Below are 12,737 nucleotides of genomic sequence, written 5' to 3' on the forward strand. Positions count from 1 at the left end.
ATTTTCTTAAATTCCCTTCCAACCATTTACAAAAGTAAAAAACATCCTTTCTTATGGGCCGTGAAAAGGTAGGTGGTGGGCCACTCCTGGGCAGCTGTTTGCTGACATCTGGTAGAAGTCAAAAAGCCACATAGGTGGAGGTGGAAGAGGACACAGGAGGGATAAATGGTGATGGAAGAAATAAAAGAAAAATAAAGCAAGCCAAGAGCCACACACTGAACTAATTCTTGCCATTCTTCTATTGAAAAACATGGACTTTGAATTTCTGATTTGCTACACACACTTTTGCTTGATTTCTCATCCAGGAACACTTGCCAGTACCAAACTCTTACTTCAGGGATGCTCAAGTGCCAGAGAGGGGCTAAAAGCAGGTTCAGGGCTTTCCTCTGCATAATAATGAAAGTAAGTGAAGGGAATGGTGAAAACCCCCAAATCAAATTTACATTTAAAAAAATAACATGCTTTTGGTTTATTCACAAATACCTTACGTCTTTCATCAACACAGGAAAACATCAGGAGGTTTGTCAATATTTCATAAACTTAAATTTGATTAAGGAAATAATGAAATGGTTGAAATGAAAAGAAAATGCTTCACTAATGAGTTTCTGGCTTTTTAGATCTAAACACTTCAGAGGAGAGCCAATCTCATTATCACACTGAGCTGCTGCTCAGAAGAATCACAGGAGTCCAGGAGGGACCTCTTTCCTAGCTAATGAAAGACATAAAACCGGGTTTTGGTCTATTAACCACATCACCTGAAAATGGCTGGCTCGAGTTCCAGCAAGGCTGAAAGACATGTTTGCAAATGTCTTTATTAAAATCTAGATCACAAGGCACGCAAATGATTCCACCTGAGTGGCACTGGAGGAAAGGGGCACCTTGATTCTCCATCATCCCCATGATCAGGGGCTGGCAAATCTGTCCTATAAAGGGGCCAGATACCCAGCATTTTCAGCTCTGTGGGCCAGATGATCTGTCAGCAACTCTCCCATTGTAGCAGGAAAACAGACAAAATAGCCATAGACAACACATTCTCAAAGAGGGGTGGCTGAATGCCAATAAAACTTTATTTATAAAAAGCAGCAGCAGGACTTGGTGATTTCCAGTTTGTACTCTAGAGCAGCTGTAACTGAAATACAATGAGAAACTCACACAGAGGAACATGTTCCATTGTTAAGATGGTAAGGGTGGAGGAAGCAAAAGGTTTCCTTTCTATCAGTCCAGAAAATATGAAGTGATGCAGAAACGAAAAGCAGAGCGGAACTGCCTAACCCACTATCAGAACTATGTGGTATATACCGACAGGCAGAGGAAAGCACTGGAAAGGGAATGGGAAGACGGGAAAAGATTTTCCACGCTGGAAATTGTTTCCAAATTTTAAAATTGTTGTGATCGCCCTCTCATGGTGCAGGTCTAGACTGAACGAATGAATGTAGGCAAGAGATAAAATGCGGCAGTGAGGAAACTCACGGTATCGAGGGTTTACCAGGTGTCAGGCATTCAGTCAAGCACTCAGCCCAAATGCAAGTGCACGAAACCTTCCAACAAATCCAGGTAGGTAAGACTTTTAAGCCCCTTTTAGAGATATGGAAACTGAGGCTTAGGGAGGAGAAGCAATCAGCTAAGGTCTCCCCAGCAAGGAATGGAGATGGGATTTGAATCCATACCTAAATGACACTGAACATGAGCACTTAAATGCTATGGGATCCTATGATCCAAAATCCAAACTCTGATAAGCTTTGATGCCAGTGAGGGTTCTTTTTTTAAATATATTTTTTTATTAATTTCAGAGAGGAAGGGAGGCGGAGAGACAGAAACATCCATGAGAATCATTGATCAGCTGCCTCCTGCACGTCCTCTAGTGGGGATGAGCCTGCAACCTGGGGATGTGCCCTTGACCAGGAATTGAACCTGGTACCACAGGCTGACACTCTATCCACTGAGCCAAACCAGCTAAGGTTCTTGAAAAGCTTCCTAAAGATGCATGATATGCGATTTAAAAAACACACACATACAGCCCCCTTACTCTTTGAGATCAATAAATATATTTTTAAAAAGGGAACATCATTTCTTTTTGAAAGGCTCCAAAATAAATCCTAAGTGTTTTCCACAGCCTAATTCTAAACGACTCAAGCTGGGAAAGCAACTTCTTATTTAAAAAATGTGTAACAAAATGTCCTTGTAGGAAATGAGCTTTATTTTCAATGCTATTTAGTTCGAAAAGCCTGATTGTTTGCTTTTTCCTCCCACCCACAACAAACAAACAAACACCTATGGGATGCAATTACTGACCACCAGCGTTTCATTTTGGCAATTAAATCAGGACTTTCTTTTAAAGAAGCTTCTATACAAAATGCTCAAAGGAAGCTCACTGTTGTTCCAACCTTGAAATCACCCATTTGAAAAACAGACCCCCAAACCCCAAGCTTTCAGAACTAGGTCCCAACATGACCACACAAATCACTCTCACTCTAAAAATTGTACAATTAACGGTCCTTTTAACAGAGGGCTTTCAAGGCAAGGCATAATTTCTCATAAGACACCTGCCTGCCCCTGTCAGCTCTTCTGCACATTTCTCCCGTAGGAACCAATAAGACTTCACCCTTAAAGTCCCAGGGACGATAGCTACACTGATGGCCAAGCAGCGCCTGCTGGGACAGAGGAGGAACTGAACGCAGACCAGCAACAATGAATTTGCTATTCACCGAGTCTAATAAAGAGGCTGCATCAAACTTAAAAGCCAACCTTTCTGGGTCAGATCCTTGGAAATAAATGACTTCTAAAAATGTGTAATTCAAACCAAAAGGGATGGTTATTAAAAATAAACCAAGAAATAGCCAATAGAAACGTTTCTAATGAAAGCTTACTGGAAGAGGGATTCTGATCCAATAACACTACCCAGACATGTTCTCTTTTCTATAAGGAAGGCAAAGTGATCACAGCCCCTTACATAAACCCCCGAAACTCCTTAAGTAGACAACATTTCAATGCAGAGGCCATATGAAAATATCTTTTTAAAAACAACAGCGATGTGGCCAGGAAACCAAGTGTATCTTGGTGAACGTTTTTTTCACCCACCACAAGCTTGGGCTTTCTGGGAAGGTCACCGGTTTTCCAGTCAAAAACATTCTTGAAGTTGTCAGGAACAGAGGGAGGCTTGGCATCTGAGGTGTGTTGCTGGTTCAGTAACTGGAGCTCACGAGCCGAATAGCCTGGAAGATTCAGAGGGCAGAAATGTCCGTGAGAATGGGAAGCTGTCACTCTGAAAACAGTTTTAGAAAATACTTTATGTTGCTTTTAAGATTATTTTATATCATTTTCTGATCTTATAAGTAACTCTTCTGTTACACAACACTGTGAACACTACCGAACTATACACTTAAGAGAAAATGTAACTTTAAAGAATTATCCACTTCATACAAATTTGCAACATTTTATTTTCACATATTCTCCATTATTGCAAGTCAGTGGTAACTTTCATATCAAAAAGACCTTTGAATAAACAAATGATTACAGTTAACTCTGTTCACGGAAGAAAATCTGGAATGGGAAAGGCCTGGAAACTGTAATAAATATTTCTGAAGTTTGGGAATGGGTATGTAGGTTACAACACAGGCCTACTGGGGGAAAAAAGATACATGTTAAAAAGATATATGGCCCAGCGGTAGCATGTTTGGCTCAGTGGATACAACATTGGCCTGTGGACCGAAGGGTCCCAGGTTCGATTCTGGTCAAGGTATATACCTTGGTTGCAGGCTCCTCCCCAATTTGGGCCCTGGTCGGGGTGCATGCAGGAGGCAACCAATCAATGTATTTCTCTCACATCAATATTTCTCTTTCTCTTTCCCTCCCTCTAAGAAAATCAATGGAAAAATATTCTCAGGTAAGGATTAAAAAAAAACAACCTAAGTATGTGAACTAAAAAAATCAGTTAAAAAATAAAAAATATATAGCCCAGCCGGCATGGCTCAGTGGTTGAGCATCAACCTATGAACCAGAAGATCACAGTTGATTCCCAGTCAGGGCACATGCAGGGTTGCAGGCTCCATCCCCAGTGTGGGGCGTGCAGGAGGCAGCCAATAAATGATTCTCATCATTGATGTTTCTATCTCTCTCTCTCTCTCCCCATTACTCTCTGAAATCAATAAAAATATTATACACACACACACACACGTGTGTGTGTGTGTATATAACATTTACATATATGTACACTTATGTGTATGTATATAACATTTATATATATGCACACATATGTGTATGTATGTATATATGTGTGTATATATATATGAATTCTCTGTATAATCTTTACAACATTTTTATAAACCTAAATTTTTTCCAAAATAAAAAGATTATTAAAAACAAAACAATGGTAGTTTAGAAACAATTGGATTGCCACATACCAAAGAATAAAGTTGGATCTCTATCCACACCACATACAAAAATTAACTCAAACTGGACATAGGCCTAATTATAAAATTAAAACTATAAAATTCTTAGTGACAAAAGAAAAAAAGATACTGGACTTCATCAAAACTAAAAATTTTTGTGCTTCAAATGATACCATCAAGAAATTGAAAAGACAACCCAAAAAATTGGGAAAATACTTGCAAATCATGTATCTGATAAGGGACTGGTAGCTAGAATATAAAAAGAACTTATGGTACAACTTAGTGAAACCCAATTTAAAAATGAGCAAAAGGCTCCTGAGGGAGGTGGCGAACTGGAAAAGAACGCTATGACAGTCTCGGGCACATTCTGAGAGCACAAGGTAGTGGGGTGCTGCCTGCCCACCCCTAAGTGCCACACTGCTCCTCAACCACACGAACATCTTGCCACCTAACCATGTTGGTGCCAAGTCCCACATCTGGTACTTTATTTTGCAACTGAAAAAGATGAAGAAATCTACAGGGGAAATTGTTCACTGTAGGCAGGTGTTTGAAAACCCTCTCTTGGGGGGGGGGGGGGGGAGAACGGCGACTGGCATCTGGCTGAGTTAAAAATCCCACAGTGGTACCCACGACATGTACCAAGAGCACCAGCACCGTCACCCAGCGCTACTGAGACATGGGAACCCAGCACTGTGCCCAAACCCACCCACTCAATCCAGATCGTGAAGATGGAGATCATGGCCAGCAAGTGCTGCCAACCAGCAGTCAAGGACTCCAAGACCAAGTTCCCTCTGCCCCATCAGGTCCTTCCTTGCCAGCACAGTCACGCTTCACAACTGAGAGGTCCAACACCTTCATATAATTCTTCTTTAAAAAAAAAAAAAAATCCTCACCTATTTGATTTTACTGATTTTAGAGAGAGAAGAAGGGGAAGAGAGAAAAAGAAACAACTCTGTGAGAGAGAAACATTGACTGGTTGCCTCCCCTATATGCCCCAACCAGGGAGTGAAACCGAAACCTAGGTGTGTGCCCTGACCTGGAATTGAACTCACGACCTTTTGGTGTACAGGACAATGCTCCAACCAACTGAGCCACCTGGCCAGGGCCCAACACCTCCTTTTACATGCAGGCCTCCTTGTCCCCTCTCCCCTGGGAAAACCAGGTTGCTCAGGAGGAAAAACAAAGGATCTCAACAGACAGCTCTCCAGAGATACACAGATGGCCAATCGCTAAAGAGATGCTCAACGTCATTACCCATCAGGAAGTGCAAACCAACCTTCACATCTACTAGGATGGTCATAATAAAAAAGTCCGACCATAACAAGCCTCGGCGAGGAGGTGGGGAAATTGAAACCATCACACACTGCTGGTGGGAATGTAAATCGCTGCAGCTACTTTGTAAAATAGCCTGGCGTTTCCTCAAAAGGATTAATACAGAGTTACGAGTTACTGTATAACCCAGCAATTTCACTCATGAGTATATACCAGAGAACTGAAAACAAATGTTCGTGCCAGCATTATTCATAATAGCCAAAAAATGGAAACATCCAAATATCCACCAACTGATGAGTGAATGAACAAACTGTGGCATATCCATACAATAACCTATTATTCAGCCATAGAAAGGAATGAAGTCTTGATTCACATACAACATTGAAGAAACCAGAAGACATTATGCTCGTGAAAAAAGCCAGACACAAAAGGCCACATATTATAGGATTCCATTTATATAAAATATCAATAACAGACAATTAACAAAATAAACTGTTGAACAGAGTGGATCCAGAAACATGGAAGCATGGAACAGAGTGCAGAATCTGAGGAAAGGTGGGGAAGGGTAGGTGGGTGGGAGGTAATCAACCAAAGACCTTGTATGTATAGATGCATAACCTATGGACACAGACAATAGGATGGTGAAGGCCTGGAGTGGGAGGCAAGGGAGGGGTTGGAGGGAGACAACAGGGAGGGGGGAGGGGACATGTAATACTTTCGACAATAAAGATTTAAAAAAAACAGACAAATCGGTAGAGACATAAAGTATATCAGTGGGTACCAGAGGCTGGGGAGAAGAAAGAACGGGAGCGACTCCTTAATGGGTATGGAGTGTCCCTTTGGGGTTGCTGAACTTATTCTAGAATGAGACCATAGTGATGGTTGCACAACTTTGTGAATGCACTAAAAAATCTTGAACTGTGAAAACCAACTTCCACTTTTTACTTATTTATCTTTCCCTGTGGTTTGACACCTTCATTTTCTTCTTATCTTCCTTCCAATATTTTGTTATGAAGATTTCAAAAAAGAGTAAAAAAAAAAACAGTTCAGTGAACACCCACATACACACCACTTACATCTGCAATTAATACTCTGCTTTATTGTGCATCAATCTATTCGTCTGTCTACCTTACTTTTGATGGGTTTCAAAATAAGATGCAGATATCAGTACCTTGGTCCCTAAAAATTCAGGCACCTTTGTCCACATTTAAAGTTTTCCACGACTTTTTAAAATTTCCAAAGTAACCCAGTTCAAACAATACAGAAGTGGGTGCATGGAATAGCAAATCATCCCTCTGATCCTGCTACAGTCACAACCATAGAAAAGTCTGGAGCAGATTCTTACAACTCCCTTGCTGGAAGTATTTCCATCACAGACTTCAGCATGCACTCAACATTTATTCAATGTTTACTGGGTGCAAGTCACAACTGAAGCCAGAGTATGCATGCAGGTGACATAAGCCTTCTTTACCCTCAAAACATTTCCCCAGTGTAGACAGACCCTTCTAGCACATTATCACTGATGACATCGTGACAGCTGGTCACATGGGTGTCCTTTAAGTTACCTGATTCTCCCCCCTTTCTTGGACATTTAGGTGATTTCCAGTGTTTAATATCCTGGGAAAGCCAGTCACTGTCTCCCTGACACCTCATTCTGGAGGGAATCTTCCCTCACCCGTGACCCCTGCAGGAAGAACTGGTCTAGGTCAGGGTTCAGCACACTCTGTAAAAGGCCACACAGTAAGCAGTTCAGGCTTTGTGGGTCCAGGCAGTCTGTCACAAATGTGGGCATGGCTGTGCGACAATAAAACTTCATTCATGAAACAGGGAGCATGATCCATGAGCTGTTTGCTAACCCCTGACCTCAGTTGTTAGGCTAGAATCAGGAACCTCCAACCCAACTAGAACTGAATGACCTACATAGGTCAACTAGACTTTGCTCCCAGGAAATGAAATCAGGACACTGGGCTACTGACTAGCTTGCCTTGAGCTGAGCTGCGAGATCACGGAGCCTAAGGCTAAACCTTCTGCTCACTGTCAGATGAGTGAAGGATGCTAGCCAGACAAGAGAGGACAATAAAGCCAATGACAGAAAAGAACAGAATGATAAAAACACACCAAGTTCTTCCCTGCCCCAGGACCTTTGTTCATGCTGCTCCTAGTGCTGAACCCTACCATGTCTCTCCCTAGCTCCGCAAATTGGACTTCCTGTTGCTCATGATTTATTTATTTTTTACCAATTTTATTTTCACTTTTATTGATTTTAGAGAGAGAATAAGGGAGAGAGAAACACTGACTTGTTCTACCCATCTATGCATTCATTGGTTGACTCCTATACTTGCCTTGACTGGGGATCGAACACGCAACCTTGGAGTATCAGAATGATGCTATAACCAGCTGAGCTACCTGGCCAGGTCCCTGTGTTCTTGATTTAAACAGCATACTATCAAAGAGCCTCTTCCTGACTACCTTCTCCAGTGCTCTTTTCCCATGAGTCCTAGTTACACCTCCTGTACCCTCTGCAAATTCCTTCTCTCTTCAGGAGCCTCTCTGTACCTGAGCAGGCCTCATCCAAGCCTCTCTGTATATCTATCAAGGTCCTCATTCTGGGCTCTAAAATCTTTCCTAGTGGCACAGGGAGCCCCCCTGATCCTCCGATCCCCTAAGTCAGGGGCGGGGAAACTTTTTTCTGCCAAGGGCCATTTGGATATTTATAACATAATTCAAGGGCCATACAAAATTATCAATTTAAAAACTTTGTTATTGAACAAAGCCATGACCATTCATTTACATATGCCCATGGCTGCTCTCCTGTTTCAATTATTCTGCTTTTGGCAAACATTTAATTAACTCATCGCTAATGCCTTGGCAGGCCCAGACGAGATGATTTTGGGGCCCTTATCTGGCCCACGGGCCAGACATTCCCCACCCCTGCCTAAGTTCTAGAAACATCTCCTGAAAGTCATCAGCGATGAGGAACTTCAAATTCAGCATTTCAATCAGTCATTCTCTTCTTTGGGGGAAACATACAACATGGGCCCAGGATGGCCTAGAACTACAGATTCTTCTACTGTTTGAATCCTGAGTCTGTTTACTCTGCGTCTCCCAATTCATTGAGAGCAGTATTAGACTTACAGCCTGAGGCTGGGAGGAAAACCAAACATACTGGATTTTTTTAGCCTAGGAAGAAAATAAAGAAGGGCATAAAAACAAACAAAAGCTTCTTTAAGTGAACAAAAACAGAAGTCAAGTCTGAATAGACACTTCTGCTGGGTTTCAGTAGGCAGGAGCAGAAGCCAGAAGCACACTGGCTGTCCGACCACATTTTCACCTTGACAGATGCCAGATGTACACTAAGCACAGCAGAGCTGGCAAGAGTGAGCAGGCCACAGGCTCAGGGAAAGCATCTCCTGGCAGCTCCCGGTGACACAGCAGGCACCGCCAGGACTTGGAGAATGCCACATTTCAACCCAATCTCCAGCCTGGACCATGGGGACATAGCTTAAACCTGTTTTCTCCCTAGCTTGGAGAGTTCTTATCTTGAAAGCAGAAAGCATGACACCAAAGCATAGACTGAGCCCAGCTGGTGTGACCGAGCATCGACCTATGAACCAGGAGGTCAAGGTTTGATTCCGAGTCAGGGCACATGCCCAGGTTGCCAGCTCAATCCCAGTGTGGGGCATGCAGGAGACAGCTAAGCAAGTATTCTCTCATTACTTAATGTCTGTCTCTGTCTCTCTCTGTCTCTCTGTCTCTCTCTGTCTCTCACCCTCCCCCCTCCCTTCTTCTCTAATATCAATAAAAATTTATTTTTTAAAAACAAGTATAGACTGAGATGACAGAGAATGACCATCAGGCGGGTCATTTTGGAGAATGCTGCAGAGGATGACAATGAAAGAGACAGGCAGGCCAGACTTACACGATCATGCAGAACATCATGAAAACATTCCACAGGGCGATGAAGATTCGGAAGTACCTGAGGCTCAATAGGAATTCCCGGATGTTGTCACCTGGAAAGTCAGAAAGCATGTTTACAAGCACTGCTAACATTTCTGCTGTCACAGCTGCAGGTGCTTGTGCAGTTTCTGCCCACCCCAAGCCCCCTGCCCTCATGCTCCACAGTGGCAGCTGTTTTTCCTTTGGGTCTCTTCTGCTCCCTAACCCTCAGCACTCAGGCTGCTACTGACCAATCTCCCAGCCTCTGATTGGTCAGGAAAGAGTAAGTGACCCATGTATAGTCCAATGAGAGTCAGCCCTGGGACATCCAGAAAACAAAACAGACTATTGTTTTCTGCCGGGCTTCCTGGCTGGGCTGAAAGATAATAGCAGAGTCCTCTAGGACAGGCATTGGCAATGTAGGCTCAGGAACTGAAACCAGCCCCTGCCACCTGTTTCTGTGTGACCTAGGAGACAATGTTTTTCATATTTCTTAATGGTTAAAATGAAAAAGTAATAGAGTATTTGGTGAGATAGAAAACTTACATGAAATTCAAATTTCAGTGTCAAAAAATAAAGTTTTATTAAACAAAGCCATGACCATTCATTTACATATTGCCCATGGCTGCTCTCCTGTTTCAATGGCAGAGTGGAATTGTTGCACCAGAGATGGCATGGCCTGCAAAGCCAAGAACATTTATAATCTGGCCCTTTACAGAAAAATATGCCAAGCCCTGCTCTAGGGTCATCTTTGCCCACACATGCCAGCCTGATAGTAAAACCACCTAAAAGGGAAAAGAGAGCTAGAGACAGCTACATGCTGGGGGGGGAGGGGGGGGCCCTGCTTTGAGTCCTACATCAAGGGTGCCTGAAGACAATTCTATCCTTGAGTGTTTCACTTTGCTTTAACCACTCTGAGATGGGATTTTAGGGTTTGCAACGAAAAGCATACTAATTTGGGCAAGTATAACAGCAGTTCTGCTTTGGTGACAAGTTACCCTAGTTCCCTCTATTGCCAAAAAACAGAAACCACTCCAAGAGGAGGCCATTTGGTACATTAAGATTCCAGAGACCTGTGTTCCAGAACCTTCCTCTTGGGTTTTGAGTCATTTTCCCCTACCTACCCCCAACCCCAGCCTCCGGAATGAAATTAACTGGTCCAGGTTAGCAGACCTACAGGGGTGCTACCCAAAGTGTCATCTAGAGATCACAGCTCTCTGGTGAGTACAAAATTCTGGGGAGGAGCTCTTTTCGCAGCAACCCAGGACAACAGTCACCTGTTAGTGGTACTGCTGTGCCATCCTAGTGCATGATCAGCACAGTCTTGTTGGCCAGTATTACCCACCACATGTAGTTGGCCGTGTGTGGCACAGCCTATATGACTTAGCATGGGCTTCAATGGTCAGAGACGGGTCTGTCCAAAGGATGTCTGAGTGGCACTGCTTGGCAAGGCCCTTCTCTAAACTGAGGATCATGTAAATGGGCTCTCCTGCCATCAACACATGCTGATTAAGGCCACTGGCTCCAGGCAGGAGCCTAGTGTGAGAGACACAGGGAAGAACAGACAGGTGTCCCTAAGGAGCTGGCGGGGGGGGGGGGGGGGGGGGGGGGGACCCACAAATACTAAACAAGCACCCAGCAGGAAAGAGCTAAATACATGGAGTCTCTTCTCTGGTGCTTAAGGTCAAGTATGAGGGGTAGAAATTATCCAGATGACAAAATACATATAAAGAAAAATAATAACTGTAGGGAGTTATGAGTGCTAACCTATGCACGGAGAACTGCCAGGAAAAAGAAGTGGGTGACAAGTGGGCAAGAGGAACATCACATCCTTGTGCCCCTGCCTCTTTCTCTCTCCCTCTCTCCCTCTCTCTCTCTCTCTCTCTCTCTCTCTCTCTCTCTCTCACACACACACACACACACAGGCAAAAAACGGAGACACACACACACACACACACACACACACAGGCAGAAAACGGGTAGGACCTGAGAAAGAACTGTCCTCTCTGGACCAATTCCCGAGTCCAGAAAGGAGGCTTTACCTGTGCTAGGCTCCCTGGACTCCTCCCCAAAGCCATGCGTATCCTTCTTTTTCCTACAAAGAGAAGCAGTCAGTGTCCACTTTCGATAGGCTCCAAGGACCGCTCAGTCCCTGGCATCGGGGCCACACTCAGCTCTATCGCTGACTTGCAGTGAGACATCGGCGGTTCATTGACCCTCTCTAGGCGCCCACCTGCCCCACCAATTATAGCCACCGACCAAGTGGAGAAGGTAACCCGTGGATACAGGTTAGGACTAAGAGTTTCCTGGGGGGTGGTCTTGGGGTTTTCGGGGTGGAGCAGAGGGATGCCCGGAGAACGGAGAGCCAAGATTTCAAGCCGCGGTGGCGCCAAAAATCACAGGGGCAAGGACCAGGCTGCAAACCGGTTCAGAGGGTTGGCTGGGACTTGGGTGCAGGGCCTGCGGCGCGGGGCTGGCTCACGCTCGCGGGGGCGGGCTACGGGTGCCCGGGTGGAGCAGCGGTACTTCGCGGCCTACTCACAGTTTAAAGTTGAGCACCGCTCCGGCGTTCATCAGCAGGGTTCTGCGGAGGAAGAATGCAGTTACCTAGGCCGCCCCCAACCCTGTCGGGCTCTACTTCCCCGGCCTCTAGTCCCCTTAATTACCCAAAGAGCAGGATGTCTCCGATCATCTTCGCGGCCGCAGCGTCCGACAGAACCGGAAGCGGAAGTCTAGGGAGGGCGGGGAGAGGAACACGAGACGACCAATTGTGAAGCAGCGCTGGCGAGGGCTGAGCCAATCGAAGGCCAAGGCGGGCAGGGTCCCGCCCTTGGCAGGCCCGCCCCTCTCAGGGAAGAGGAAGCGCCCGTACCAGCTGGAGAGGGCGGAGCGCGGCGGAGAGGGGCAGGGCTGCCGTGTGACGCCATCTGCGGGCGGGGCCACCTGGGATGGGATTAGGTCACTCGGGAGGCGTGCCGCACAGGGGGGACCCGCGCGCTGGGCACTCGGCTCCCGGCTTTATCTTCTGGAACGGAATCTCGGATGGGGCTTCTGGAGAAACGGCGCCAAGACCACGGAGCAGCACAGAGAAATGGGTCCTGACGCAGTGGGCTGTGCTGGCACGGACTCCCCGACTGACTG

At 45.1% G+C, this 12,737-nt stretch overlaps 1 protein-coding gene across 2 annotated transcripts; it reads right to left on the reverse strand.

The window, feature by feature from the left end:
- Window positions 1–1,037: 1,037 nt before the first annotated feature.
- On the reverse strand, window positions 1,038–12,352 carry SMIM7 (small integral membrane protein 7; the record flags this gene model as incomplete). 2 transcript variants are annotated; one of them, XM_084886072.1, is made up of 5 exons in its annotated part: window positions 12,263–12,349; window positions 12,139–12,180; window positions 11,639–11,691; window positions 9,580–9,670; window positions 1,038–3,212 (listed from the first exon to the last, which is right to left on the reverse strand). In XM_084886072.1, exons 1-5 carry the CDS (start codon window positions 12,286–12,288, stop codon window positions 3,197–3,199), a joined length of 228 nt encoding a protein of 75 aa, XP_084742198.1. In that variant the 5' UTR covers window positions 12,289–12,349. The 2 variants fall into 2 exon arrangements, with proteins under 2 accessions (XP_084742198.1, XP_084742199.1); XM_084886073.1 differs by lacking the exon at window positions 1,038–3,212 and having other exon boundaries at window positions 9,576–9,670; window positions 12,263–12,352.
- Between the last annotated feature and the right edge of the window lie 385 nt (window positions 12,353–12,737).

The sequence above is a fragment of the Pipistrellus hanaki genome (genome assembly GCF_964339955.1).
Source record: "Pipistrellus hanaki genome assembly, chromosome: 5".
NCBI classification, from domain to species: domain Eukaryota; kingdom Metazoa; phylum Chordata; class Mammalia; order Chiroptera; family Vespertilionidae; genus Pipistrellus; species Pipistrellus hanaki.